This window comes from Zootoca vivipara, chromosome 8 (assembly GCF_965207765.1).
Source record: "Zootoca vivipara chromosome 8, rZooViv2.hap1.1, whole genome shotgun sequence".
NCBI classification, from domain to species: domain Eukaryota; kingdom Metazoa; phylum Chordata; class Lepidosauria; order Squamata; family Lacertidae; genus Zootoca; species Zootoca vivipara.
This window is the reverse complement of record NC_142591.1, coordinates 3,783,581-3,797,016: the sequence shown is the minus strand read 5'-3', so window position 1 is coordinate 3,797,016 and position 13,436 is coordinate 3,783,581. Positions and strand designations below refer to the sequence as shown.

Sequence of the window (13,436 nt, the reverse complement as noted above, 5' to 3'; positions counted from 1 at the left end):
GAATTTCCCGTTTCTCCAGCTGTTCCTAGCTGAAAAAATGGATTTTTTTGTTTTTCCCCGGTTTATTCTGGCGCAGCGGCCATTTTGGAACTGGGCGGAGCATGCTCAATAGCGACTTTTGATGCTGTTCTGCCCAGTTCCAAAATGGCTGCAGTGCGACTTCTGGCGCGGTGGCCATTTTGGAACTGGGCAAAGCAGCATCAAAAGTCACTTCTGAGCATGCTCCGCCCAGTTCCAAAATGGCGGCAGCGCTACTTCCGGTCTGCTATTTCCCTTATCTCTCTGACAGCAACTTGGCAGGTATGTTGTACTCCCCGCCCCCAGCAGCCCCCACTCCGGACATTGTCCCTTCCACCCGGTTCCCTCAGCCACCCCCTGGCTACCCAGATCCCCCACCCAATTCCCCAAGCGTACTCACTCAGGCAGTTCTGGCTGTCACAGCTCCTCGATCAGCGTTCGCGCCTGCCGGCGCTCATGAAATAAATACGGTACATACCATAAATACTGAGACAAAAGTGCAACACACAGGCAGGAGAGCTGGCGCTGGAGCTATAGTGGTGTTACCCTGAGCTGACAGGAGCAGCCACCATTACACAGCTTGCCTCACTGTTTGATGCTTAAATATATGGTACTAAATATACCGGTGTTTTGAATATTTAATAAAATATCAAAGTTGTTCTGTTTGGTGTTTAAAATATTTATTTCTTAATTTGGGGCTCAAAAAATAGAGGCCGTCTTATACATGGGGGCGTCTTATAGATGGGAAAATATGGCATTTCCGGGGGGGGGCAGTTTATGAATGTTTGCCAAGTTTTGTTGTTGTTGTTACTTGTGACATTAGGCATTGTGGGAGGAAGGCCTGAATAGTCCCAGCTTTTCATCCTCATCATCCATTCTGAGTTTGTTGGAGTCACACTAGATATGGCAGCTGGCTTTTATAGAGAGAACAACTAAGAGCTCACCAAGTCCCATGAGCAATGAGGGGGTGGGCAATTCAGTTAATTCCTCCACCCCTCTCCCTCCATCCTCACATTTCTCAGGAAGGCTAGTGCCTCTGTCTGAACAATGGGGAGGGGTGGGTGTGAATAGCTTAGCAGAGTGCTTGGGCGAACTTGCACAGGGTTGTAGCTTCAGCCAGACAGCCCCTAAATGGCTAACAGACATTTCATTCTATCTCTTTTCACATCTCTGTGAGGTGCCCAGATAATTGTTTGTTCCTGCAATTGTGGGTTTTCCCCCCTTGGGGCGCTCTGGGGGAGCAATGTAATTGGCTTGTGCTCCTGGCTCAGCAGGTGTACACTTGTGGGTGCCTAGCTGGGTGTGTAGAGAGCTCCAGTTTCCTTGGTGCCAGGAAGTCTGGGGAAAAGAGCTTGCAGTAAGATGACTTTCCAGGGCCCTGCAGCTAGCCAAGACCAAGAAACCACACCTTTTTTCCCAGGATGAAAGAGAGGGGAGGAAAAGTGGGTGCTAATAATAATAATAACAACAACAGCAATAACAATAACAACAACCAAACTGCGGGAGGCAGTGGAAGCATAGCTGCCAACTTTTCCCTTTTCTCATGAGGAAGCCTATTCAGCATAAGGGAATTTCCCTTAAAAAAAGGGAAAACTTGGCAGCTATGAGTGGAAGACAGGAGTGCCTGGTGTGCTCTGGTCCATGAGGACACGACTAAACAACTAAACAATAATAATAACGAATCTAAGGAGGAAGCCCAGGTGGCGCTGTGGGTTAAACCACTGAGCCTCGGGCTTGCTGATCAGAAGGTCGGCGGTTCGAATCCCTGTGACGGGGTGAGCTCCCGTTGCTTGGTCCCAGCTCCTAACAACCTAGTAGTTCGAAAGCACGTCAAAAATGCAAGTAGATAAATAGGAACCGCGACAGCGGGAAGGTAAACGGCGTTTCCGTGTGCTGCTCTGGTTCTCCAGAAGTGGCTTTGTCATGCTGGCCACATGACCTGGAAGCTATACGCCGGCTCCCTCGGCCAATAATGTGAGATGAGCGCGCAACCCCAGAGTCGGCCAAGACTGGACCTAATGGTCAGGGGTCCCTTTACCTTTACCATTAAGGAGGAAGCAATGTGGATATGCATGTGGTGGTAGTCAGGGAAAACTGGGAATTCAGTGGTCAAGTTCATGATCAGATAGAATTTGAGTTTGTGCTATCTTGGGAGCCTGAGAATTTGGGTAACAAAACTAAAGTTGGAGGGTCTTCCCAACCCTAGCCCTAACCCTAAGTAATAATAGTAATAATCATTTATTACCCGCCAGGGGAAGAGGGAATATGATAGTGTTCTTGTACATATTTGTAACTTGCACCAGCCTGTTGTTCTTTCTAAACTCTGAAGTGGAGATGAAATACCCGGAAACCTGTTTCAGCAATCCACATCTCTTTGCAGGCTAAACTGAAAGGGTGACTCTTTCTGGGCTGGGGTTCCTCAGCCCACCCGAAAGGAATAAACGTGCAGTTTCCTCCACTGTGGAGGAATATATGTGTGGGTATCGTTTCTGCTGAATTGTCGAAAGTCATCAGAAAGAGCACCAGGCAGAGTTTTGGATTAATCCACTTTATTAACAGGTTCATCATCATTTGTACATGATTCTTAGTTCACCATTTCAAATAAAACTATCAAACTGTACAAAAACAAAGAGATTTAAAAAGGGGGGTGGCAAAACAGGATGGCGGCTTCCCCGGTGGTACGAAACATGGAAACTCAACAATTTATAAATTCTCAAAAGCTGTGAGAACCCAAACAAATCTCTTTTACTATCTTCATCTTAAAAAGCTGCAAAAATAGAAACTGTAAATTACTGTAATTAGCAGCTACAAGATCCTTTAAAACTGGAACTTGATTAACTGTGAGCATGTCTAGAAAAGAAGATGGAAATGAGTCGATCGGTAAATAAAGTGCTGAAGGCCTTGAAAACGCAGTGGAGTCACTTCTACCACAGCAAGAAAGGAACAGAAGCACAGCATCCCATTGAGCGAGTATATTTATGCTTACAGCAAAATGGAATATGTACAGCTATCTGCGATGAGCAGCTCGGTCCCCCACCCTCCCCACGCACGTCACTTAGCTTGCAGTTGCCTGGATGCCCATGAAGCAGAAGCAGAAGGGAAGGGGCACAAGAGAAGCAGCAAGAGTGAATTCCCTCTTTACGGTGGCTGAGTGCACAGCCAGCTGGGATTTAGTTACAGAAGAGAAGAAGAAATGTCCATTAAGCTACTAAATATTCAAAACGTTACTTAGCACTGCTAAGATCCCTGTATAGCAAAGTTATTTTCTCCCTGCCCGTCTTTTGGGCACTCTTACCTTTACAAGGTTATATATTTGACACCAAGTTTTAAAACACTACGTACATTTTGGCAGTAGAGCAGATAATGCAGTTATTGCAAAACACGGGCCACTCATTGAGTTCTGATGATAGCATTTGATTTTACATGTACCTGTAGAAATTCTGCCCATTGATTCTGTTTATCTGCTGTCCTAGTATTTCTTGACTTGTATATTGTTAAGGACTGTGGCACTGGTAGTAGTTAAAGGAACAGATTTGGTCGTGTCTCCATGTTGCTACAGCACTGCAGCGGTTGCTCAGTGGAAAATCCAGCTGTTTATACAAGGAAACACAGCTGGCAAAAGAACATCCCAATCCTTGTATGGAAAACTTGTCCATTTATTGCATGCACAGTAAAGGGAAATGTCGACAGTGATAACCAGTGCAGACAGTCTATGGTCCTGGAATACTTAAGCACCAGAAGAGAAGCTTCTTTGAATTCTTTCTGCTGTAGTATTTGCATTATGTACTTAATGCACACCCAAGAAACTATTGTGCTCGTAAGTTTCAGTTGAGGAGGACAAGATACCACTTTCTGGTTACCTTAACCTATTGGTTACCTGAAGTGTTCTGGTCTACCATGTCTTTCTCTGCTTTGCTGTTTACCACCGTCAACTGCCCTTGGCTTATGGAAGGGCTGGAGTAAGTCTTCCTCAAGGAAATGTCTTCAGCTTCCATTGTGAAGAGGTTGGCTTCTATTTTTTCCAGATCATCTGTCCCGGCCTTTATCTTCGCACACAGAAGATTGATGTAAGTCTCATAGCGGCTTTTCTGTGAAGGACAATGAAACAGACCAAAAAGCCTGAGAGAGAAAGTCAGAAATGACCAGAGCAATAGATAGAGAGACAAGTGCTGGGGATTTCTCTTTGTGACCAGGAAGATGTGTTTGCTTCAAGGACGGGTAAGGTGTCAGCAAGGGAGCGACTACAGGACCCTAATCTGGTTCATTACATCACATGAATTGACATATAAATCTGCTCCATCCCCACATTTATCTGAATAATTTTGGGGAAACTTCTTTAAAAATCCATATAAATTTAATTCTTTTTTAAAAAGTTAAGTAATTAGGAGGTGGTTTAAGAGTTCTCCTTCTTCCCTCTCTCCCTTTCTTCTTCCTTTTTACACCTACCAGCCCTGGTTTCTGCCACAGCAACTCCCTGAGAGCAAGGACACAGCATGTAACCACCATGCACAGGAGGAATTGCAGTGCATTTTCCAACAGGAGCAGCATGCTAGCTTATTCGATGGTATGGAAGGAGGACTAGTGATGGGGAAAATGGCTTCCAGCTTGAGCTTCCATTAGTGTACTTTAGAAGTGGACTTACTCTTGCATGCATATTTTCTATCAAAATATGCATTTCGAAATACATTTTGGTTCATTATTGAACTGAGCTTTTGAAGGAGAGCTAAATCTGGATCCATGCCAGGATTAGTCCAGGAAGGCTTAATCAGATCCCTTCATCTTGAAATGCACAAATGCTTAATTCCTCAAGCATCATTACATGCACTTGAGAAGGTGTACCTCTTTTGGACAAGCCAAAACCCCAGTCATTCTCTCCAGGTTTATCCTATCTTTGTCCCACAGATCATTTGTCACCTGGAAAGCCTCACCTCAAATATTAAGTAATGCTCTTTCAGGCGATATTCTTCAGCCTCTTTCGACTTCAGGCCTTTCACTATTGGGTGTAGTTTATGCTCCGTTAACTCATCTGCAACTTGCCTCATTTTATTCTCATGTGACTGTAGCTGCTCATCCTGGAAGGCGAGGAGGAAGAGAGACTGACTCAAGTTCTTTAGAAATAAGCATGTATGCAAATATCTGAATTGGGTGCCCTGAACGGTTTGGGATCATTGTAGCGGAGCCTGCCTGCCCACCCGGGTCATCAGGCCTTTTCTATATCCTGCCACCAGCAAGGGTTCAATTAGTGAGTAGATATCAGGTGGACCTCTCTGCAGTGCTTTCTGGACTCTGGAACTCCCTGCCCCAGGAGTTCTACCTGGCCTCCTCTGTGAGGCAAGAACTTTTATTTCAACAAAGCCCATAGGCTTAGCTGGTTTCTGGGTGATCTCTCAAACTTCTTTCTTCTGCTCATTTTAGATTGTATTGTGTTGCGTTGTATTTTTAATTGTGTTGATTGTCTGCCACCTTTATGCTGCAGAAATAGTTTTGGAAATATTAGATATGGTTTTAGAATGAATATTAAAGAAAAGAAATAACATAAATAAACATGGTGGAAGGTAATGGGTGGTCTATCACCACTAGCAAGTTGACCCTAATGTCAAAGTTGCCACAAGGGAATCACTCTAAGGGTGAAAGGGTAGCTGTGGGAAGATCCTGGCTCCCTCTTGTGGGAGAGCTATTTTGGAGGACTTGGAGAGGAAGCAATAGTCAGGTTCACAAGCATAGCTGCCAAGTACCCCGTTTTCCCCGGGAAGCCCCCATTTTTACTTACCTTTTCCCGCTGGTCCCCTGTATCACTTCGTCTCCCGTTTTTCTCCATATTTTCTCCTGCCGGCAGCCATTTTTTTTCTTTCCGATTTGCCCTTCTATGGGCACCAAAAATGTCCACCGCCGGCTTCAAAAGTCGCATCTACGCATGTCCGGAAGTGCATAGACGCGACTTCCGGTGTCGGCGGCGGCCATTTTTTGTGCCCATAGATGGGCAGAGCGCACCGGAAGTTGCGTTGACGCACTTCCTGACATGCCTACAAGCGACTTTCGAAGCCGAGGGCAGCCATTTTTGGTGCCCATAGAAGGGCAAAGCGACACCGGAAGTTACGTCGACGCAACTTCCGGTGTCACACGGCTGCCGGTCCCGGATTCTGCAGTCCGGGACATGGAAGGTAAGTTCACAAGAATGACACCACATGCCTCTTCCCTTCAACAAGAGAGGTCGGGAAGGGTGAGGACAGAGGGCAGGCAGTTTGTTTTATCCCAGATTGCAATCTTGCTTCATTGTAGCACTATTATCCAATCAAAAGCACAATAAGAGCAAATTAAGAAAAAATGGGCCACGATGAAGACTTATGTATACATTCAGCACTTAGTTAGATGGCTTTCTGCCATATTTGTACATACACATGCTTTTTCCTTTTACCTGACAGAGCTTGGTTGTTGAAGATGGCAAGAGAGGACGGCAGAATTTTTTCATGGAGCAAATAGCAGCTGGAAATGCAGGGGCAGAAAAAATGGCCGCCACCAAGTTTATTCTCAGAATCCAGGACAGCATTTCTCCTTTGCTTCTATGGAGACCAGGCAGGGTGGAAGGAAGAGAGGGCCATTACACACAAGAGTAGGAGAGGCAGGATGTGTCAGAAGTGGGGCGGGAGAGAGAGAGAGAACACACATGCCAATATGATAAAAGTGAAGGGAGACTCAATACATTTCTCTTCCCACTAAGCAGCCTTTCTGAACTGCTGGGTGTGCATTGAAGCCTTTGCTAATGACTTGAGATCCAAACAGTTTGGGACCAGATTATCTGAAAGAATGCCTGGTTCAATATAGACCTGCCTACCCACTTTAATTGTAGCAGGGTCACCATGCTTCCTGTGGGAACCCATTACACAACCACCAGGAAAAGGGTCTTCTCTGCATCCACTTTGTGAATTTAAGGTAAATTAAGGTGGTTGGTAGGGATGCGGGGGGCGCTGTGGTCTAAACCACTGAGCCTTGGGCTTGCTGATCAAAAGGTCGGCAGTTCGAATCCCCGCGAAGGGGTGAGCTCCTGTTGCTCGGTCCCAGCTCCTGCCAACCTAGCAGTTCGAAAGCATGCCAAAAAATGCAAGTAGCTTAATAGGTGGGAAGGTAAACAGCGTTTCTGTGTGCTGCTCTGGCGTCGGTGTTCCATTGCGCCAGAAGCGGCTTAGTCATGCTGGCCACATGACCTGGAAAAAAACTGTCTGTGGGAGTGGACAAACGCCGGGTCCCTTGGCTTGTAAAGCGAGATGAGCACCACAACCCCAGAGTTGTTCACGACTGGACTTAACTGTCAGGGGTCCCTTTATGAAATAAGGTGCCACACAAAAGTCTTGTGGTATCTTAAAGACTAACATGTTTAGTCTAAGCTTTAGTTGAGTCTAAGACTGAGCATTCCCACATGGGTTCTGTTGGAACACTTACGGCGCTTGGAAGAGGAACACTCTCCAGTCTGCAGTCTTCAGCTTCAGCACATTGGATTTTTTGCTATAATCGGAGGCTTTTGTGGCTAAGGCATGGTGAATGCGGATGGCATTCTTTAGATCTACTTCAGAAAGATCTTTGTCAGGTTTGTATTCATCCTGTGAAGGAGAAGAGAGATAACAGTAATAGCAACTCCGATAGAATCATGCTGGAAGGGACTTGCTAGCTTTCCAAAACTGTTCCAGGCAGGTGTTTATCCAGTTTCTCCTTAAACACACACACATACACATCTCAAATGGAGAAAATAAAAGACAGAAGAGATTAATCAAATGACACCCGGCCAGGGACCCAGGTGGCGCTGTTGGTTAAACCACAGGGTCTAGGGCTCGCTGATCAGAAGGTCAGTGGTTCGAATCCCTGCAACGGGGTGAGCTCCCGTTGCTCGGTCCCAGCTCCTGCCAACCTAGCAGTTCGAAAGCACGTCAAAATGCAAGTAGATAAATAGGGACCGCTCCGGCGGGAAGGTAAATGGCGTTTCCGTGTGCTGCTCTGGTTCGCCAGAAGCAGCTTTGTCATGCTGGCCACATGACCCGGAAGCTGTCTGCAGACAAACACTGGCTCCCTCAGCCTATAGAGCGAGATGAGCACCGCAACCCCAGAGTCGGACACGACTGGACCTGATGGTCAGGGGCCCCTTTACCTTTACCTAGTTGGCAATATTAGTCTCATGGGAAAGGATAGAAGGAACAGTGGCTTTGATTCAAAGAACCATGAGTGGCAGGAGTTTGTTAGCACTGCTCTGTGAATTATTGTTCTAGAATAAAGTTTTGTGCAATGTTGCCTATTGAGTTGCAACATATGTATTATTAGAAACCTGAAGCATGATGCAGGCTGTAGTGTTTAAGTGTGTGGTGTATTTAGGCAAGTGATGTGCGCTGGGGTCAGGACCCATGTTGTTAGATAAAATCAATGGGGTGTTGCAGAGAGAAAACGCGGGTGGCTGTGTGCAGATTTAGTAGACGCGGTGACCAATGTTTCGCCCTACACGTGAGCAGCAAGTTGCATCAGTGCCAGCAATACGCAAATCCTTGGTTAGCCAAGAGTGTGACTTCACTGAAATGTGCACCACACAGGACAAATCCTTTTCCTTCAATAAACTTTATTGTTACAGACCAGTGAAAAATTGTGCTCTATACAAGTGGAAGGAGCTTTTGTGACGCAGCTCTCGTTTGACACCCCCTAGTGCCATTGACGTCAGTGCCTGTGTCCACGCACACACTTGCTCTCCTCCTCCTCTGTCGTGTTCCAGGGGACTCTCGCCTGGCCCGGATACATGGCTGTCCAAGAGGTTCTGAATCAACCCCTGGTGCACTGATCCATTACCCTCTCTCACTCTGCATGGGCTCTTTGTCAATGCCAGCCATTTCCCTCGTGGTGGTTGTGGCCATTTCTTACATGGGTTCTCCTCCACAAAAGTTAACTGGTGTTTTCCTTAGACCCCTCAGCTCCTGTCCTCAATCTTGCATAGCCCCACTAATATTCAGAAGTCCAGTCCACATAGCCTTGTACTCTTGTATGATCGTGTGATGCAGTTGGTGAACTCCTGGCAGTTGGACCTCATCATGCTAGGGTTCTTCTCAATCTGCCTTTTTCTGGGCCCACACATCCATAATGATATGTGGGTGGTGTTGGGTATCTTTCAGCAGGTGGGTAGTGCATGCTGTATGCTTCTGGTGGTGATGACGCACAGACATTTCTTGTCCTCCTATTATTGGTGGTTACACCTAAGGCAGAAAGAATAATAGAACAGATCAAACATGACAGAGCCAGCATACATTTTCTGAAATACATGTACACTTACAACATTCAGGTACACAAACAGCCCATTTAAACAGTGGTACCTCTACTTACGAATTTAATGCGTTCCAAACACACATTTGTAAGTCGAAAAAAATTGTAAGTCGAATCCCATAGGAATGCATTGGGGGAAAAAATTCATAAGTCAAAGCAACCCTATCTAAAAATTCGTGAGTAGAAAAAATCCTATCTAAACAGCATCCAAGATGGCGGACGGAGCTCCATTCGTAAGTAGAAACATTCGTAAGTAGAGTTATTCATAAGTAGAGGTAGCACTGTATGGTGATTCTCAGGTACAATGTGCTGATAACTTACATTTCATCAAACAGGTTGTCAGTTCAGAGAAGTCCTTGAAGTCTTTGTGGTCATGCCTAAAGTTTGAGGCGTCTTACCTGTGCATTGAATGACAGAAATATATCTGTAATATTCAGTACATAGATCAAGGAAATTATGCTAAATAGAAAACAATTAAAGCCAACCAACCATCAGATGAATAATTGCCGTTATGCCATTAACAGAAATTCCCACCGCGAAGTTCTTGCCAGGCTTCTGGGAAGAAAGTGTAGTACACACACAGAGTACAGAATTACTTGTAGAAATACACACTGTCATATTAATAGATGATTATTAAGCATTGCTAGAGAAAACTGACACCAGACCTCTCTGAAGGTCAACCAGAGGACCCCTTCCATGATCATCTCTGAGAAATGGGGAGAAAAGTGTGAGTCCGGGCAAAATTAAAGCAGAAACATTTGAAAGCATTTCCCAATCATAAGTGATGTTTTCCACATGGTGGAAATGTATAAAGGTGTCAAAGAAATAATGGAGGATTTTTAAAATCAAGGATTCTAAGCGACAAAGTCCAACTGCAATACCCATTGGTATTTTTTTCTTCTATCAAAAGCATTGCAGGGGGTTGGGTCTCTTCCAACTCTACAATTCCATGAAATTCTGTAGGCCAGAAAAATAAAGTACTGTACTAGACTCTTATATTTTAGTCCTTTATATGTTTGCAAAAACGTAGAGATTACCAGCACCACCCAAAATCAAAGAATAGGTTGGTAAACTGTTGGACTTTGCAGCAATGGCTAAGTTGATACTTAGTGATACGATAGCCATGTTCAAATATATGAAAGGATGTCAAATAGAGGAGGGAGAAAGGTTGTTTTCTGCTGCTCCAGAGAAGTGGACACGGAGCAATGGATTCAAACTACAAGAAAGAAGATTCCACCTAAACATTAGGAAGAACTTCCTGACAGTAAGAGCTGTTCGACAGTGGAATTTGCTGCCAAGGAGTGTGGTGGAGTCTCCTTCTTTGGAGGTCTTTAAGCAGAGGCTTGACAGGCATATGTCAAAAATGCTTTGATGGTGTTTCCTGCTTGGCAGGGGGTTGGACTGGATGGCCCTTGTGGTCTCTTCCAACTCTATGATTCTATGATTCTATGACACATTTCCTTGAATTTTGGGAATGAAAAGAAAGACAACACAATAGCTTGATTAGATTGCAATTTTTTTATTAAATATAATGAAAGATGGGTTAATATCAAATATGAGTTATGGTTTTTGCAATGTTCCAATAATAATTAATTACAATAGCTAATAATGTAGCTTAAGATATAATAGGTATGCTGGCTTCTGGAGAAATTCTTATTAACTATAAATAATTTTTTTATCATCATCATCATCATCAATTTGGACTGTTTTTAATAGAAATCCCATCTACCATGAGTGGTTAATGTTTATGCGAACCTCTAAAAGAGTGGATCTATTTTTTATCTGCAGTAGTATTTGTAAAACATATTTAACACATATGTGAAAACTGTTCAGTTGGTTTTTTTCCAGCTATCTTTGTTTTCAGGTTGTTCATAAATGAAATTGTACAGACTTTAATTTTATATACAGTATTGGGACTTCCGTTTCAGGTTATGAACTTGTAGAGTCACTCCCCTGGGCTCTCCAAAGTCCGTCCCCCTCCTCAAATTGGAGATAATGGGGGATAGCAGGGGATAGTCTCCCTCTTCATGCCTCCGATGAAGTTTGTTGTGTCCCATTTCTGCAATTGTGTGTGTGTGTGCGTGTGTGTCATTTAGAAAATACCTAAAGGCAGCCCTGTTTAGGGAGGTTTTTAATCTGTGATATTTTAATGTATTTTAATGTGTGTTGGAAGCTGCCCAGAGTGGCGGGGGGGGGGGGGACCGGCCAGATGGGTGGGGTATAAATAATAATAATAATAATAATAATAATAATAATAATAATATATTATTATTATTATTATTATTGTGTGTGTGTGTGTGTGTGTGTGTGTGTGTGTGTGTGTGTGTGTAATCAGCACAAAATTGTGACACTCTGCCTCTTAATGACTGATGGTTTGCTTTGCTGGGGGCACTGTTATACAGTGGTTCCGCTCCTTCCTTCTGGGCCGTGTTCAGAAAGTGATGGTGGGGGATGAGTGTTCAGACCCCTGGGCTCTCACTTGTGGGGTGCCTCAGGGTTCCGTTCTCTCCCCCATGCTTTTTAACAGCTACATGCAGCCGCTGGGAGAGATCATCAGGGGGGGTTGGGCTGGGTGTTCATCAGTATGCGGATGATACCCAGCTCTACCTCTCTTTCAAATCAGAACCAGTGAAGGCGGTGAAGGTCCTGTGTGAGTGTCTGGAGGCGGTTGGAGGTTAACAGATTGAGGTTGAATCCTGACAAGGCAGAAGTACTGTTTGTGGGGAACAGGAGGTGGGCAGCTGTGGGAAACTCCCTGGTCCTGAATGGGGTAACTGTGCCCCTGAAGGACCAGGTGTGCAGCCTGGGAGTCATTTTGGACTCACAGCTGTCCATGGAGGTGCAGGTTAATTCTGTATCCAGGGCAGCTGTTTATCAGCTCCATCTGGTACGCAGGCTGAGACCCTACCCGCCTGTGGACTGTCTTGCCAGAGTGGTGCATGCTCTAGTTATCTCTCGCTTGGACTACTGCAATGCGCTCTATGTGGGGCTACCTTTGAAGGTGACCTGGAAACTACAATTAATCCAGAATGCGGCAGCTAGACTGGTGACTGGGAGCAACCGCCGAGATCACATAACACCGGTCTTGAAAGACCTGCTCCCAGTACGTTTCCGAGCACAATTCAAAGTGTTGGTGCTGACCTTTAAAGCCTAAACGGCCTCGGTCCAGTATACCTGAAGGAGCGTCTGCACCTCCATCGCTCTGCCCGGACACCGAGGTCCAGTGCCGAGGGCCTTCTGGCGGTTCCCTCGCTGCGAGAAGCCAAGTTACAGGGAACCAGGCAGAGGGCCTTCTCGGTAGTGTCACCCGCCCTGTGGAACGCCCTCCCACCAGATGTCAAAAAGAAAAATAACTACCAGACTTTTAGAGGACATCTGAAGGCAGCCCTGTTTAGGGAGGCTTTTAATGTTTAATCGATTATTTTATTTTATTTTTCTGTTGGAAGCCGCCCAGAGTGGCTGGGGAAACCCAGCCAGATGGGCGGGGTATAAATAATAAATTATTATTATTATTATTATTATTATTATTATTATTATTATTATTATGCAAGTTTCTCAGTGATCATATTCCAATTTGCATGTCAGCCCACGAGGTGCAGATCAAGGAAGTTTGTGAAAGAAATTGGACTCAACAAATTCATCTCCCCTCCCTACCTAATAGTGAGGAGGAGTGGAGGGGGGCAGATATTTTTTCCTTCAGGAATTTCTTTCTTGCAGGGATGTTCCATTTTGCCAGCATTTGCTAACTGAGGAATATAATTGCGCAAGTCTCATGGGGACCTACTTTTTGGTGCCGAAGGCATCAATAGTAGTGTCATTACCCCAAAATGCCTGAATCAATTAAAACTTTTTTTTGCTAATGATTATTTTAATCTCTTTTAAAGGTCATCTCTCCTCTGCTGTGACAGGGGAGTTTAAATTAAATATTGTGACACTTAAGACTGAAAGCATATGTCTAATCCAGCGTCCCCAAACTAAGGCTCGGGGGCCGGATGCGGCCCAATCGCCTTCTAAATCTGGCCTGTGGGCGGTCCGGGAATCAGCATGTTTTTACATGAGTAGAATGTGTCCTTTTATTTAAAATGCATCTCTGGGTTATTTGTGGGGCCTGTCTGGTGTTTTTACATAAG

The 13,436-nt window shown here is 44.9% G+C and overlaps 1 protein-coding gene across 1 annotated transcript in view; it reads right to left on the bottom strand.

The window, feature by feature from the left end:
- Positions 1-3,757: 3,757 nt before the first annotated feature.
- PSD2 (pleckstrin and Sec7 domain containing 2) overlaps positions 3,758-13,436 on the bottom strand; it is a 41,957-nt gene continuing 32,278 nt past the window's right edge. The window contains exons 12-15 of the mRNA XM_088675980.1: positions 7,456-7,613; positions 6,434-6,578; positions 4,947-5,090; positions 3,758-4,106 (exon numbers count right to left, since the gene is read on the bottom strand). Coding sequence (XP_088532106.1) covers positions 3,885-4,106; positions 4,947-5,090; positions 6,434-6,578; positions 7,456-7,613 — 669 coding nt within the window. The 3' untranslated portion in view covers positions 3,758-3,884. The remainder of the gene's footprint in view (positions 4,107-4,946; positions 5,091-6,433; positions 6,579-7,455; positions 7,614-13,436) is intronic.